The 16,117-nt window shown below is 43.0% G+C and overlaps 1 protein-coding gene across 5 annotated transcripts in view; it reads right to left on the bottom strand.

Annotated features, from left to right (window-relative positions):
• Nucleotides 1–16,117, bottom strand: part of Spata13 (spermatogenesis associated 13) — a 322,568-nt gene that overhangs the window by 133,072 nt on the left and 173,379 nt on the right. The window contains exons 1-2 of one of the 5 annotated variants that reach the window (XM_047552799.1): nucleotides 13,289–13,442; nucleotides 9,745–9,848 (exon numbers count right to left, since the gene is read on the bottom strand). The exons of 3 other annotated variants lie outside the window; for them this stretch is intronic. In XM_047552799.1, coding sequence (XP_047408755.1) covers nucleotides 9,745–9,750 — 6 coding nt within the window. In that variant the 5' untranslated portion in view covers nucleotides 9,751–9,848; nucleotides 13,289–13,442. Of the gene's footprint in view, nucleotides 1–9,744; nucleotides 9,849–13,288; nucleotides 13,443–16,117 lie in introns of those variants that run through there. One more of the 5 variants, XM_047552800.1, reaches the window with a different exon arrangement.

Genomic DNA, 16,117 nt, shown 5'->3' with positions numbered 1-16,117 from the left:
CTAGCAAGAAAGAAATCTCCAGCCCCTAATAGTTCACCGAAGAATTTTATGAAATGTTTAAAGAAAAATTAACCCCGATTCCATACTCTCTTCCAGGAAATGGAAGAGGAGGGAACACTTCTTGATTCATTTTATAAAGCTAATATTACCCTAATACCAAAACTAGTATTAAAATAATATGAAAAAGAAACTAAAGATCAATATCATTCATGAATATCAGCACAAAAATGCTTAATATAGAACATAATGATATATAAAAAAAGTTATATACATGACCAAGTGGGGTTCATGCCATTTGGGTTTATTCCAGATATTCAAGATTTATCTGAAAATTAATCAATACAATCTACCACATTAGTAGGCTAAAGAAGAAAAATCATGTGAAGTAACAATTGATACAGAAAAAGCATCTGATAAAATTCAACACCCATTCTTCATATATAAAAAAGTAAAAACAGAAAGAAAAAAAAAAAAAAAAAAACTCTCCAAAATCAGAAAAACAGAAACAAAAGGGAATTTCCTCAACTCAATAATGAGCATCTTCAAAAAACCTGACAGCTAACACGCCACTCAATGATGAAGGTGGAATGCTATAGACAGTGCAATAAGCAAATAAAAGGCATACAGATTGAAACCATTCCTACTTCCTACTTGAAGATGATATGATTGCCTATGTAGAAAATCCCAAGCAATCTACCAAAAAAAAAAAAAATTACTAATGAGTGAGCACCATAGGTTGCAGGATATAATCTAAATTAAAAAAAAAAATCAATGATATTTCTACATACTATCAATGACTATTTGGATACCTAAATTAAAAACACAATACCATTTACAATCACTCAAAAAAAATAAATAAATAAAAGCTGGGCATGGTGGCACATGCCTGTAATCCCGGCAGCTCGGAAGGCTGAGGCAGGAGGATCCCAAGTTCAAAGTCAGCCTCAGCAACACTGAGGCACCTAAGCAACTCAGTGAGACCCTGTCTCTAAATAAAATATAAAATAGGGCTGGGGATGTGGCTCGGTGGTGGAGTACCCTTGAGTTCAATCCCCAGTACCAAAAAAGTAAAATAAAATAAAAGACTTAGATATAAACAAACAAAATGTATATGATGAAATTAACACAATGCTGATAAAACAAACCAAAGAACATACAAATTAATGAAGAGGCATACTATTCACTGATTGGAAAAATTAAATATAGAAAAAGTATAAATTCTCCCCAAATTCCTACTAAATCCCAGTAAGACTTTTTTTGTAGCACATCTGAACCTTTCCTTGCTTTAACAAATTTTGTAAAATTTAGTTCCTCTCAGATTTTTCTTTAACAAAAGTTTAATTTAAATTTTAAAATATTAATAAACAAGGATTTGAGCTCTCCACTGGTATAATTATACATTGGTCAAACTTTCAAATCACTACTTGTTTCTTCCGCCAACTCCTGCCTCTTCCGTGTCAGATGCTGACTTTTACTACAATGTTCTGTCTAATGGAAACAATCAATGCACTGGAGTTTTGTTTTCCACACAGCTAATCACCAGGATTTGAGTGTGCTTTTCATCTAGAAATTCAAATTGATTTTACAGAGACCTTTTTCTTGACTATCCACCACTGGATATACAGTGAAATGTACAGGTTCAGTAAGAAAACTAAGGACAAATGTGGAAGTCTGTCTGAGTTCCAGCACAAATTACAGTTGTGTTAGTCAGCTTTTTGTCAGCATGAACAAAAACACCTAACGAGATCAACTTACAGGAAGAAAAGGTTCAGTCCAGCTTCCCTGCTCTGGGCCTGAGGTGAGGCAGAACATGAAGGCAGAAGGGTGTGGTAGAGGAAAAGCTGCTCAGCTCATTGGCAGCAGGGAGGCAGAGAAAAAGAGAAGGGACCAGGTACAGATATAGGCCAATATCACTCTCCCTGTGTCCTACAGAAGGCAGCCATCCCACTTGTCGACAGTTAACCACCCAGTAGTCCATTCAAATTATTAACTCATCAAGTGGATGAAAACGCCAATAAGGGTACAGCTCTTGTAATCTAATCATTTCACCTCTGCACACTGCTACACTGGATATCATGTATCTAGAGATCCAAACTTCTCAGCACAGATTCTTGCTCCACCCTCTACATGAAAGCAGCAGGTGTATCAGATCTGCCCTGCAAGTTCTGGAATGAGGGTCACTACTTCACAATCTTGCTTTGCTTCTTGCAAAAACAGCAGTGCTGAATACATGATATAGCTGATGGGCAGTGCTTTCCAAGTGCCTTTACACTCTGATGGCAAAAGTCATCTCCATGGGAATGGAAGACTGTCCAGATCCAATCAGCATTTAGGAGCAGCTTCTGACCTTCCCACTCTTCTGAGGCAACAGTTGCAGCATCCTCTCAACGGGGAAGTATCTTTCTAATTCAAATTCCCAGAGAAATGTGTTCCCCACTAATCCTTTCTGAATCCTGCAGTGGCGAGTTTACACAAGGAAGAAGATGCTCAGGCATGTATAATAACTGGTCACTGTACAATCCAATTCTCTTTTAAAATAATCACATGGGGGGCTGGGGTGACACTTAGTGGTAGAACACTTAAGTAGCACATGCAAGGCTCTGAGTTCTATCCCCTTGCCAGAAAAGTCACATGAAAGGACATTCTTCAGTTCAGAAAGTGTGGTAATACCAACAGCATTCACTTGAGACTTGCTTTTGGTTTGTTTGTTTACTCTTCTTTCAATAATGACTAAAGTGTGTCCCAGGACTTTTCAGTTGACCTGAGAAGTCACCCAGAGAGTATCTGTCCCAGTTAAGGGTGACGGGACCCGGAACCCTTCTGCTGAAACAATCTCCATTTACAACGATCTTTTTATCCCACACTGATCTGCCCAGATACCCACTATCTTCATCTCAGAAGAAAAGTCCCCATTGACATATTCTTCAAAAGCCCCAACCTGAGGACAAGAGAGACACATTGTGTGGAGGGGAAAGTGTGACTTCTACAAGGACAACTTTCCAGGAAAGCCTAGAAAACCGTCCTGCCCTACTTACAACAGGCAGCTCCTCCTTCCCTGAGAAATTCCTCAAACCAGAAGAGAAGAAAAACTGAAAGACTGAAAGTATTGTCTACCCCCCCAAAAATTAAAAATGGATATTAAACTCCTATTGTAGGACATGAACAAAAATGTAATCATCTACTTGAATGATTCAAATCAGTGTGGTCTAGCAAGCACTGAAAATTTAATAAGCTGCTTTGCTTCAAAATAACTGCTGCATGGGGTTTGATTTAATTAATCTCAGCAGGCTTAAAAAGAACCTCCCAGGAAGTCAAAATGATAAACTTCCTTCAGATGTGCTACTATGGAAATATAAGAATCTATGCTACCAAATCAAAGATATGTAGGCAGTGATGCTAGGAAGGTGCTATAGTCTGGGTAAGTGTCCCCCAAAGGTTCATGTGTAATTCCAGCCTGTGGTACTATTGGGAGGTGGTGGACATGTGGGAGGTTGGGCCTAGAGGAAGGAAGTAGGTCATTAGGGGCATGCCCTCAAAAGGGGATACTGAAACCCTGGCCCTTTTTCTTTCTCTCTTTTTGCTTCCAGCTGCTACAAACTGAGAAACTTTGCTCCACAGCATACTCCCCACTATGATATACCACCTCACCAAAGGCCTCAAAGTCAGGAGCCAAACCTGGACTAAAACATCTGAATCTGAGAGGAAACACACATACACACATCCTTTCTTCCTGTTTATCTCAGGTATTTCATTACAGTAACAAAAAACTGACTAACATAAAGTTTGACCTGTCTACTGAGCATCTGAAGCCTACAATGTGGTAAATTGAAGATATGACCTTGTAATGCTAAACTATTCATGCTGCTATGTACTGCCTGAAAGCTCCTGGGTCAAACCTCATTAAGAGTAAGCTATTTGTATGAAAAGGTCAGATTACAAATAAGGATTAGAAAAAGCAGGAAGTTCTTGCTTCCTCATCTGAGATCACCTCAGAAGAAAGTGCCCAGAATGCTCTCAGCCCTGAGTATTTTCCCTAACTTTGAGGGAGCCCTAAGAAACACAGTTGGTCTGCCAGCAGAGCAGTAAGACGGGAAGAGAGCAGGGACTGACATGTACCCTCTCACTTCTAAACCCTACTTCCCCGGAAACAGAAATTTCTATCCTGGAAGGAAAAGCCTAGAAGCAGTTTCCTTCCACCATCTCTCATTCAGCAGAGGTTCAGTGAGAAAAAGTGAAGTTAGAGGAAGGCAGAGGTTAGCACAGCCCCAGTTACTGTTGAGAATGGACCTTGGGAGCGTGTACTTAAGGCCAACACCTTTCCCTGGTCTGCACCATAGCATCAGGATCCAGGAACCAAGGGGACTGGGGCTGAGGGATAGTGACAGGAGACAAAACACTCTGCTGGGCTCCTCAGCATTTCAAGAGCTGAGTATGAAGAAGGTCTCTGCCTTCAGAGGGCTCAAAATCAAGCAGAACAATTTATTATCAATACTGATCAGTGAGGCCAACAGAGGGGAATACTGTCATGCATCACTTAATGATGGGGATGTATTCTAGAAGCACATCAGCAGGCAGTTTTGTCATTGTGGGAACATCACAGAGAGTACTTATATAAATCTAATTGATACAGCCTACTACACACATAGGCTATGTGGCACTTATGGACTATTCCTCCTAGGGCTGAGATAAATAAAGAACATGAGGTTAAATCAAACAGGAGAGAAAATGAGACAATAAAAAGCACCACAAATGCAAGACCTATGACTGCTGCCAATGCCTCATGTGCCACATGGCCACATTTCAGTCAACAAATGCATATATGATGGTGGCCCCATATCACATCACCTAGTGACACTGTAGCCATTTAGGTTTGTGTAAGTACATTCTGATGTTCTCATAATGAAAAAAATCACCTAACGATGGTGTTCTCAGAATCCTGGTCATTAAGTGACGCATGACTGTACCCATTAACCCAAGCATCAGATTCCACAAGTTTAAAAACAGTCTTCCTTCTCACACCTTGCCTTGCTGTGAAAAAACACTGAAAAGAAAAACATTCAAAAGAAGCTTCCACTTTCCTCTTTCAGAATTCCGCTGTTTAATTCAGGCAGTGGGGTCAGGACTCTGAGAGTCGACCCAGGCACCTCATTCCAACCCACCCCAGCTCAGCAGAGCCCTTCACTCTGGCCAAAACACATTCACAAGCCAACATACCCCCAACAGGCCAGGGCACAGAACAGAGACTGGGACATCACAGAGAGAAGAGCCCCTTCTTTTTGTAGGAAGCAGTAGGAACCCACAGTTCTGGCAGAGCAGCCGGAGGACATGTAGACAGATGCTCTAAGGCCAAGGCTGAACTCAACCTGGTAAAACAAGAAGCCTCTTCAGTAAGATAAGCTGAGTAGTCTGCTCTGGGGATTTCAGATTTGTTTTAGAAAAGTCAAAGGTAGAAAAAGCACAGAATGCGGCCTTGCAGATCTTAAAATACCCTATTTTTTTAAATACTGTGTTTATTTTGTGTACATTTTGGATTACTTGTTAAACTCCAGTTGTTTTTTTTTTTTTAATTAAAATTTAATTTTTCTCATTGAAATATATACTCCTTTTGGATAAAACTAAACCTGTAGATATTAATATATCCCCTTTTTTGTTTCAAATGAGGGTTGGAGGGATGTTATTTCAGAAGGATCCATGGAACATTTAAGCAAGGGCCATTCCTTTGAAGGCCTGAATTTCTAAACCCTATTCAGTTCCTGGGTAAGGCAAGTGATAATGGCTAAGACCACACAATGGAAGTTAGTCTTTACCATAATACTGAGCCGCCTGTGTGCTGGCTATACAAAAGTTTCTCTAGCAGTGGATTTTTGCTTAGTAATTGGGCAGCAGAACAAATACAGTGAATCAATTCTTTCCATTTGCAATACACATTTAAATGGACTAGAGCCAGTCTAACAGTAAACATCCGTTATTTACAGGCCTGCACCACAAAACAAAACCAAAGACATAATCTAAATTTTCCAGAGAGAGAGAACAAATCATATATGTAACTAATGTGACCACAGTGCTAGGACATTGATTCTGCACCAAAATAATTTAGAAACCAGCAACACTCAAACTGAATCACAGAGGCTTCCTCTGCTTTGGGTCATTTACTCAAATCTTATAGTCTTGCGTAAACTGAGTTTTAATAACTTGTCAGGATATTTTAGGATAATTGTTGCATGGGGTTTGATTTAATTAATCTCAGCAGGGTTCAAAGAAGGCCCATGAACTTAACATGAAAAATGTACTTCAGATGTTCTATTATTAAAAGTTGAGTAATTATGTCACCACAAAAAAAACAGGTATAAAGAAGGCTGCCCTTATAAGTGGAAACCAAAAGGAAGGGGTGGAGCTGCAGGGTAGTGATACAGTGCTTGCTTAGCATTCATGAGGCCCTAGGTTTGATCCCCAGCAGGGGAAAAAAAAAGCCAGAAATACTTTATCCATGCTGACAGAGAGAAAAACATGCTGTTCTTTCCATCATAGAAAAAGAGGAATAAAATTGCTAGCTTAGAGTTTGGTGCAAAGCAGGTGCTAATCAACATTTGCTGAATGAATAAAACAATGAATGAAGGTGAAATGAAAATGTATGTCAGGATAATATATGCAAAAAGATTATACATTCCTTCAAATAATGTTTAGAAATACGTAATTTATAACACAATGACATTTAGATCCTAGAAGACAGATCAGTTGCTAAAGAGAGGCCAAGTCTGGAGATGGTTTGAACAATGATGGTTTAGAGGTGAGGAATCCTCGGGCACCTGATTAACTTGAACATTTCTAGGCGTATTGTAAAGCATTGGTACTTCATGGTTTTAGGCCTTGTTCTCCACTCACAGCATAATCTTCTGAATCCTTGCCACTAGAGAATCTCAGAGAATTGGATGTAGAGAGATCCCCAGAGCATGGGTACCATTTTACTTTCTAACTCTCAGAATAAAACTGGACACCACTATAGATCAGAAAAACTGACATGTATCAACGTGGTCCATTATCAAAGGAATTGGCACCTCCGCTGCTTCCAATCACAAAACCATGGCATGTTCTTCTAAGAACTTTACAAGGATAGACCCATTCAGTCCTCACAACAACCTATTCCCAACCTTGACTTCACCTGGAAGCTGTCAAACATCCCGATGCCTAGGTCATGCTCAAAACCAAACCAATCGCGGTTTTGGTTTTTTTTTGGCTGGGGCGGGGGGATAGACATCAATTTTTTTAAAGACTCCTCCAGCTACCCCCCACTAGGTAATTCCAATGTGCAGCTAACTTTCCAAAACCCGCGTAGCAGAGAACTAGATATTGTAATGGCTGAATGTACGTGTCCCTCCAAAATTCACACATTGTAAGTGATTAGGTCATGAGGGCTCCACCCTGATGAATGGGATTAATGCCCTTACAAAAGAGGCTTCAGAAAGTCATCTGGTCTTTCCATCTCTTCTGCCATGAGAGGACATGGTATTGGTCCCTTTGCCCTTTTCACCCTGTCAGCCATGTGAGGATGCAGCAAGAAGACCCTCACCAGACATCAAATATTTATGCCTTCAGCTTTGGCTCCGAAGTCTGCAGAACTAAGTCTCTCTTCTTGATAATTACCCAGTCTAAGGCATTCTGTTATAGCAGCAGGAAGAGACTAAGATAGGTACTGACCAAGTTTTTAAGACATGGTGTCTAAGGCACAGAGAGGTTAAGACCTTCACAAAGTCACACAGCTGATAAGCAACTTAGACAACCCAGATTGCCATAAAACTGCTAAACACCAAATCATGGCAGTTCAAGGTGTTCCAGAAAGAGTATATTACTCCAGTACATGGTGGCGTGAAGCAGGGTGGGCAAAAGAAACTGTGAGGACAGACACTGGGGAAAGAAGTACACAAATGTGGATGACTGCTGACTTGAGGGAAACCATTCACCAACCAACCAGGTAGAAGCACAGTCACAGTTCTCTGCAAAGGTATATATGCACCCATAAAAAGTAGCAGGTCTGGGAACTGGGAGTGTAGCTCAGTGGTAGAACACTTGCCTACAGTGCACAAAACCCTGGGTTCCATCCACGGCACTGCAAAATAATTAGGAGAGAGAAAAAAAAAAAGAGTTGCTATTTCCAGGTTACCTCCTGAAAGCACCTGCTCTAGAACAGTTCTCAGACATCAGTGTGCATGAAAATCACCTGGAAGGCTTGTTAAAACTACAGATTGCTGGGATACACCCCCAGAATTTCTAATTCAGTACAGCCTTAGAATTTGCTTTTCTAACAAGTCCCCAAGCATTTCTGATGCAAGGGCCATCTTTAGGTACACAAGATCAGTCGCAATGACAAGCTGGGGGCTGCAGCCAGAGAAGCTGTGTGAGGACCTCTGGCAACACCACCTCATCTCTGTTTATACTGTCTTCAGAGGCTGGACTGCCTGCCTTGGCCAATGCCTGCCCCTGCCTGCTCTGTCCTCCTCCAGGAAGCTTTTCTGGGCCTCAGAGCTCTCGTGTACTGCCCAACACCCTCTGTGTCAACAGAACACCTCACTCACTGCTAGGTTTTTGCACATCCACCTCTCCCACCAGACAAGAAGGGTAACCTCTATGAAATTAATTCTGATTAATCTTCCATCTCCAGCATCTAGCACATAGTCTGGCACGCAAAAGACACCAGTAAGTGTTAGGTATATATTTGTCCCTCCAAACCAGCACCAAAAGTATTACTACTCACACCTGGGATCACAATATCCATAAATTCATGTATTTCCCCAATTAGGCAATCAGTGACGAAATAGAAAGTTTATACATCACACAAAAGCAGTGTGTCTCTCCTGCCTCCCCTGCAAGGGTTAAAAATGGAGCCCATTTCTGAAGCAATGGAACCATAGAGTCCAAACACGCATTTGGGATGTGTGCAGAATAACAGCATAAGTTGTTCAGGACTCAAAACCCATTTCTTTATCTCCATCCATATCATACACAGTGACTTGTTTAATGAAACAGTTACAATTTTAACACTCAAGTACAATAGACTGCTCACTGTCCCTATTACACAGTATTTTTTTTTTACCAAAGACTGTGATCAAAGGTCTGACCTGCAGCACCCGGATCAAATCTCATGGCAGGGCTCCCACCTGGCTGCTGTCAGCTTAGCACCCTCCCCCTACCACCTGCTCCAGCAGATTCCCCTTTCCCATTTTGCTGCAGTCTACAGTAGGGGTGCTGGAGTAGGGGTAGGTGTGACTAGGAGGGGCTGAGAAAGGAGAAAGGGCAGCCAAGTGGCCTGAGGAAAGCCCTTTGGGGCTAAAGACCCCTCAGGTGGCTTTCCCACCAACACTGTTCCAATCTGGCCTTTGGGACCTATGTTCCATTTTTCTCCAGGGACAGCCAATCTTAGAAAACATACTCTGCCACTGCGTTAATTTGGGTTGAGGGGACAGGCTGCCCTTCCTCTCTCCTGGATTAGATATGTGGCGTTCCTGAACCCTGTGGCTAAATCCTGAGAGGGTTGGGTGGGAGAAACTTTGAGACAGGCGCATGGTCCCTGAAATTACAATATCTAAGCTCTCTTAGATGTGTCACAACGACAGTGAAGGGCCCTGCTTCAGGGAAAAGGATGGGAATGTTTCTGACCAGGAAATCAGATCCTTTAAATTCCTGGTTAGACGAGGTGACAGTCTGTTGTCTGGGACATTGGAACGTGAGGACTGAAAAATGGGTTATTACCTGCATCTACCAATGTTGCCATCCCAACCATAGCACACTGCCAGAACCATAAAAATGCAGCACCATTCTCTGTATTCTGCAGCTTGCCACCGTTCCCCAGGGTTCTGAAAGGCAGAGAGAGCACCATTCATGTCGAGGAAAGAGCCAAAACTAGACCCAGAACTCTTCTGAGCCTTCAGTTTCATGGACCTTGCTCCCTAATTTGAGGCTTCTTCTTCTTGCAAAGGGTGTAAAAGACTTTGTGATGGCTTTTCTGTGCTACAGAAGGATGCACATGGATCTCCTAAGACAGGAAATCCTCAAATCAAGTCTCCGCTTTACCTCTGATGATGGAGCTTTGGGCATGACACCTTCCCTAGACCTCCACTTCACCTAGGGAGCAGTGAAACCCAACCTGCTGCTCATTTCTAACAATCCTCATCCGAACCACAAAACACAGACAACAATGTGCTCCAAGTTTCCTCCCTTCTCCCAAGGAATCCATGACCACTTGCTACACTCTAAAAGTCTAAAAGAAAAGTGAAGTCATCACATACAATGCACACCTTAGAGTGGCAGGGTTTAATTCTGTCCAGAAAAGTTGTTCTGGAAGGAGTTGGGCATCATGAGTAAACAGGACCCTTTAGGCTCCCCTAAGGGTGCAACAAACAGAGGGCTCAAGTAGGAACCCAGAGAAGAGTGTGGGCAGGCAGGGGGTAACACAGAAACTGCTTTCTTTCTCATTGCTGTCTGATTTGCATTAGAGAGAAGAAAATAGTGTATGGGCTCTGTACTAATGCATTTCTCTCCACAAAGGGAAAACACAAACATCACAGTTATTGATTTTCAGATTTCCATGTACTATAAGGTGGGGTGGGGTGGGAAGGGAAGCAAAAGAGGGTTTGTCGCTTTCAACAGCAGAGAGATCAATCCACCAAGCTATACAGTCACAGAGCCCTGGAAGCAGCTCTACTCCTCTGCTGCTTTCCCTCAAATATGTCATTTTATTCTCTGGGCCACAGATTCTTCATCTGTGGAATGTAAAGTTCCTTCCAACTACCAAAGTGTATAACTTCAACGACAGTCTATCTCAATATCTGTAAAAGTAGAAATACTTGCCTCCAACTTTTAGGAGGGTGAAGACTAACAAGGAAATGTTTGATCAAGGCTTCAAGATTGCATAATGAAACAAATAAACGAGTCTTATAAAATCACACAGTTCTCAGGACCCCAAAGTCCATTCAGCTAAAGTGAATCTGAACTTTCAACACACAGGAGGAGATGGTTGGCGATGGTCTTTTTGTGACACTTTTTCTTCCTGGCTAAGGGAAAGCAGGCAGAAGGCACAGATGAACTGACAGCCCAGGCACTGTCCTCAGGTTTTCAGAAGAACAGAGGCATTCCAAATTTTCTCCAGCATGGTCCTATGAGCATGGAATTTGTGTCATCAACAGGTGTACAGTGCAGACTAAATAAAACTTGTCAAATAATGGCCTCATTTCTGAAGCTAAACTCCAGGCATGCATGAGTTTAAGAGGTCGATCCTATAGCATGGAAGTTCTGTGCCTGGTGAGAAGAGGGTTTCCACCACGGCATAGCCTTGAGAACCCCAGACTGTTTCTTACTTCTCTGAGCCCCCTTTTCTCATCTGTAAAATAGGAACAGTAGTAGATTCTACATTACAGGGAAGTGAGTAGGATTTTAAATGAGTATTAACTACATGTAAAGTCCTCAGAACAGTGTTTGGCACATAGCAAGTGTTTAATAAATGCTACCTAATAATCATATTAATGTCAATATTAACATCATTCAAGAACTACATGTGCTATTCTGCTTCAGCTTAAAAAAAAAAAAAAAATAGAAACAGAAACAGCGGCAAATGGGAAGATTCTGAGATCCAGAGCACTCCTAAGGAAATGCAGCTGCCTCCCTAGCCCTCCTCCTGACACTTCTAGACATTCTGAAATAAAGATAACCGCAAGGCAATTGAGTGCTAAATGAAAAGGAGGAAAGGAACCTAGAGATGCTAAGGAACTGTGAAAAAGCACAACAGAAGGACCAGAGCCCAGGTGTGCTCCCAAGGACAACATCGAAAGTCCAGAAGAAAGCACTTGTCAGGAAGAGGCAAGTAAAAGGGAAGAAAGTGCCTGTGGAAGAAGGAGGTGGGGGGACAGGGTTGGACACACACACAAGCAGAGGAGCACAAATAAAAGAGGATATAATGAACCATGGGATGGGGTGGAGAATGGCAAATTAGGGGGCCAAAGGAGGTAGATGTAAATTAAAATATTGGAAAAGAAGAAACAGCCACATAAAGGGCCAGAGGATGGGGGAGGGGCAGAGAACAAGGTTCAGCAGCACATGGTGGGGTACATAATTAACAGGCACCCAGAGAACAATGCTGTGAGGAAGTTTAAAAGTTGGGGGAGGGGGTCTGAAAGAGAAACTGGGTATTTGTTAAGAAAGGTGGGAAATGAAAGCGGAGTGGAAACAAAAAACAAACAAAAAATAAATAAAATAGGATGAAATTTCTGGGCCTGCTAGCAAGTGGAATAAACGAGAGCAAAGAACTGGAAGATCGAGAGGGGTTAATAGGGAAGAAAACACTAGGCAACAGAAAATGAGGTGAGGTGCAGAGAAAACTGTAGAGGAGAAAGGCAGATAATATATGACTTGGGAAACCATGGTTACAGATGCTGAATAAATATCAAACAATTATTCTATTTATCAATATAATTATCCAATGCTGGGAAGCAACTAACCCAGACGTGCTTTCTTGCTTTTCTTTGGTTTATTTTTTTCTACTGGGAGGGAGGGAAATTTGCTCAGGTTCTGTAACTGCTCAGTCAGATGGGTGGCCCGCCAGCACAGGTCACCTGAGTTCCCCCTGATGCTGACAGCAGCGCAGGCTTTTACCTTCCTGGGACTACTATACCAATTCTTCCACCTCCTGAACAGAAATGGTGCCAAACCAACTCTGCCAGCTCACTCCCTTTTAGTCAAGTACAGACATCAAGTCCCAAAGTCTTTCTCCTGGAATGAGCCCCGGTAGAGAACTGGGGAAAAACTTGCTTTCTAAGCCAAGTTCCCCAAACGCATTCCCTACCGGTCCTCTGGATGCATAGGTCATGCCGCTGAAGGGAGCAAAGCGTTAAAGGGGTCACTAGCAGCCAAGGGCTTACTCAACCTTTGTCCATTCTCTCGACGCAACCTCTCAGGCCGGGCCCGGGAGCAGGGAGCGCGGGGTAGAGTTTCAGGGTAATCCCTGGACGGGTCCTGCTGGAAACCGCCTCTTGCAAGAACACCACACTCACGCCCTGACCAGAGGCAATGCTGCTGGGAAAGCCGGAGGGCGCCAGGTAACTACTGCCCGGCAGGAAGCACTAACAGAGGCCCAAAAGGTGAGCAGCCCGGGCAGGGCCCACGAACCGGGAGCAGTCGGGAGCAGTATACCCTCAAGCCACAGAGGCCGTCAACTGGGGCTCAATTACTCCCCCGGTGCCCGGCTAACACCTCGCGCCCCACGTCCGCCCGGCAGACCCGAGCGCCCCCGGTTCAGCCTCACCTCGCGCGGTCTCCACTCGACGGAACCTCCAAAGCCGGTGTATCCAAGACGTCCTGCACCCCAGGGGCTGCTCCAGGCCGGCAGAGCTCCGAGCTCGCCGGGTTCTCTCCGGCGCGGCCTCGGGGCTGGCGGCTTTGGAGCAGCCGCGGGAGAAAGCGCGGAGCTGAGTCTCCGCCCGCGGGCTGCCGCCGGCTCCCCAAAGCCACGCCCCCGGCCCTGCTCCCTCCGGCCACGCCCCCGGTCCGACACGCCCTTGCCCGCCCGCCTCAGGCCACGCCCCTGAGCGGCTCACCCCTCTACCTCTGGCCACGCCTCTAGCCTCCAGCCATGCCCCATGGTGCTGCTTTTCTCTTGCCACCACACGAGGCCTTGCCCTTGGCACCGTTCATCCGCTCTGCTTCAGGCCATGCATTGGCTCCAGCTCGACCCAGCGTCTTCCCCACTGTCACTTCACCCCACCCAAAAAATTACCCCGTCACGCCCTGTTCCTCTCCCTCAAGCCCCAGCCCCATCCCTGATTCCCCAGTTACAACACCCTCCCTACCCAGCGCAACTCTCTTCCAGCCTCCCATCTTACTCCCGGACACCACAGCTCACAGACTGCCCCGCCCCCCAGCCTGTTCCTTTTCTACTCCCACCCCCGGCGAACCTCTGGGTTCACCTGGAGAGGGAGAAGGCGCCTAGTCGCCTGAGCAAGGGTCCTGGTTCCCCACCCACCCCACTTCTGCCAGGAGTTTACACGGGGTAAGGCTGCGCTTGTTTTCAGAGTGGAGGGAACCCCAAAGTAAGGATGCTTCAACTTACCGGTTTCCCCAGGACCAAGGACAAGTCTTGTGAGGGCTTTTTCAGTGAATTCACTCAAAGGACTATCACCTTTCTTAATTGGCTCAAGGCCTAATCATTGATTCATATGAAAACCACAGAGGGGATGCAAACCCTTCTGCTCCAGGATCTGTGCCCCAAGTGTTCCATGATTATTTCCTGTTACACAACTAATAGAATTCATAAAATAAGTGCATTCTTTTTAAAAAGTGTAGTTTTTAAGATGATTCCTTTGATTGGTTATAATGTGCAAGCACGATTATTATTAACGTGTTACTTTTACAATTGAAGAACAATATTTATTTTTATTTTATTCTTTGAGTTCCCCCAATTTTCTGACAATGAGCATATATGTTAAAACCAGAAAAAAAAAAAAACATAAAAATAAGCTGTGGAAAATTTTAGAGACATAGCATGAGAGGGTAATATCATTAACTATTCCATTTTATTTCTACTTTATGTAACTAACAATCTTATGAAGCCCTCATAAATGAAATCTATTTTAATATTGTTAAAAAAAGAGTATCAAGGACTAACTTGAGAGGTTTTTTTTAGTATCTCTTTAGAATCAACTTAAATCTAAGCAGCAGGTTTTGATTTTCTTTAAAAAAAAGTTTCTAAAGATTACTTCTGCCTGCTTAGAAACCACTATTAATATTTACATACAATGCTTTTTTTTTTTCAATGAAGAAAACACTATATTTGAAACCACATCCTTGGGAAAATAGGCCTGGCCCTCAAATAAGTGAATTTCTGTAGAATCAAACAGACTTGAACTAAAAGCATCCTGCCTCTCAGACCCTGGACAAACCTTCAGCAAGCTAACTTTCAACTTCCTCTTCAGTGTGGAAGTGACAGTGGTAGTTCCCTTTCTTCCCTTTCTTGACCCATATAAAACTCTTAATATCATTTTAGTATATACGGGTGTCTGATAATTGTTAGTTGCTGTACTTTAAAACAAATAAACATTTTTCAGGGTTTCAGTGACGCACCATAAGCTCCTGAGATCAATTGTATTTCTGGGTTCAGATTTTAAACTTGTTAGAGGAAGTCAGGATGGTTCAAGAGAAAAATAATTGATTTGATACAGAGAAGCTGGGCACTAACCCCAGCTCCATCACTAGCTATGTGGGCCACACAGGCAATACCACATAACTCTAATTCTCACGTTTTCAATCTGAGAGATCAGGACCAGACATTTAGAGATTTCTTTCCATTTCCATTATTTTACAAGGAATCTAAGTATCTAAGTTACTTCTAACTAAAAAACAACAACAACAAAAAAAAAACCCTGTGGGTCCACAGAGATCATTCTCCCTGCCCACATGTCTGGCCATAGCTCAGCCCTGCAAACAAAGGTGACATTGGCATTCTGTTGTTCCCCAAAAGAGGGAGCCTCCCAGGATCTCTTGACTTTTTTCCTCTCTGTTGATCTGCTGGTACCCAAGTCTAACTATCAGCCAAAATTCTAATAGTAGCAATTTAAGACTTTCATCCAAGCTTCTTCATAACAGCACTGAAGCTTTCTTCAGGAAAGTATCCAGGGATAGAAACTTTTCACCAAGTCTATTGGGTTTTTTCCTCCATCATGTAATAGAAATTAGAATCTATCCTCCCTTAATATTCACTAAGTTCTTAATATCCATGGGCTTTACATTCATTATCTTAAAACTTTAAAAATTTGCTTGAGGTATTATTATCCTTCTCATTTTATAGATAAGGAAAATAAAGTTCGGAGAGGCTGGATGAATTATCTAAAGTCACACAGCTAGTAAGTGATAGAGCCAGGATTTGATTTCCTGCACCTGCTTTTAAACACTATGAAGAAAGCAGAGCTGAGTTCCTCTCAAAGTTCAAGAGAATTGTATTCAGTCTGCTGAAAGTTCCCTTCCACTAATTCAGCAGGGGTTTCTCAGAAGGAACCACATTTCAGGTTTTTTGGGTACCTTCTGCAAGGTAAGAATTCTGGTTTCTGCCCCACCCTCTACTGTCTGCTGGGAGAAATCC

Source organism: Sciurus carolinensis, chromosome 5, assembly GCF_902686445.1.
Source record: "Sciurus carolinensis chromosome 5, mSciCar1.2, whole genome shotgun sequence".
NCBI classification, from domain to species: Eukaryota; Metazoa; Chordata; class Mammalia; order Rodentia; family Sciuridae; genus Sciurus; species Sciurus carolinensis.
The sequence above is the reverse complement of the archived record's forward strand: the minus strand, read 5'-3'. Positions and strand labels throughout refer to the sequence as shown.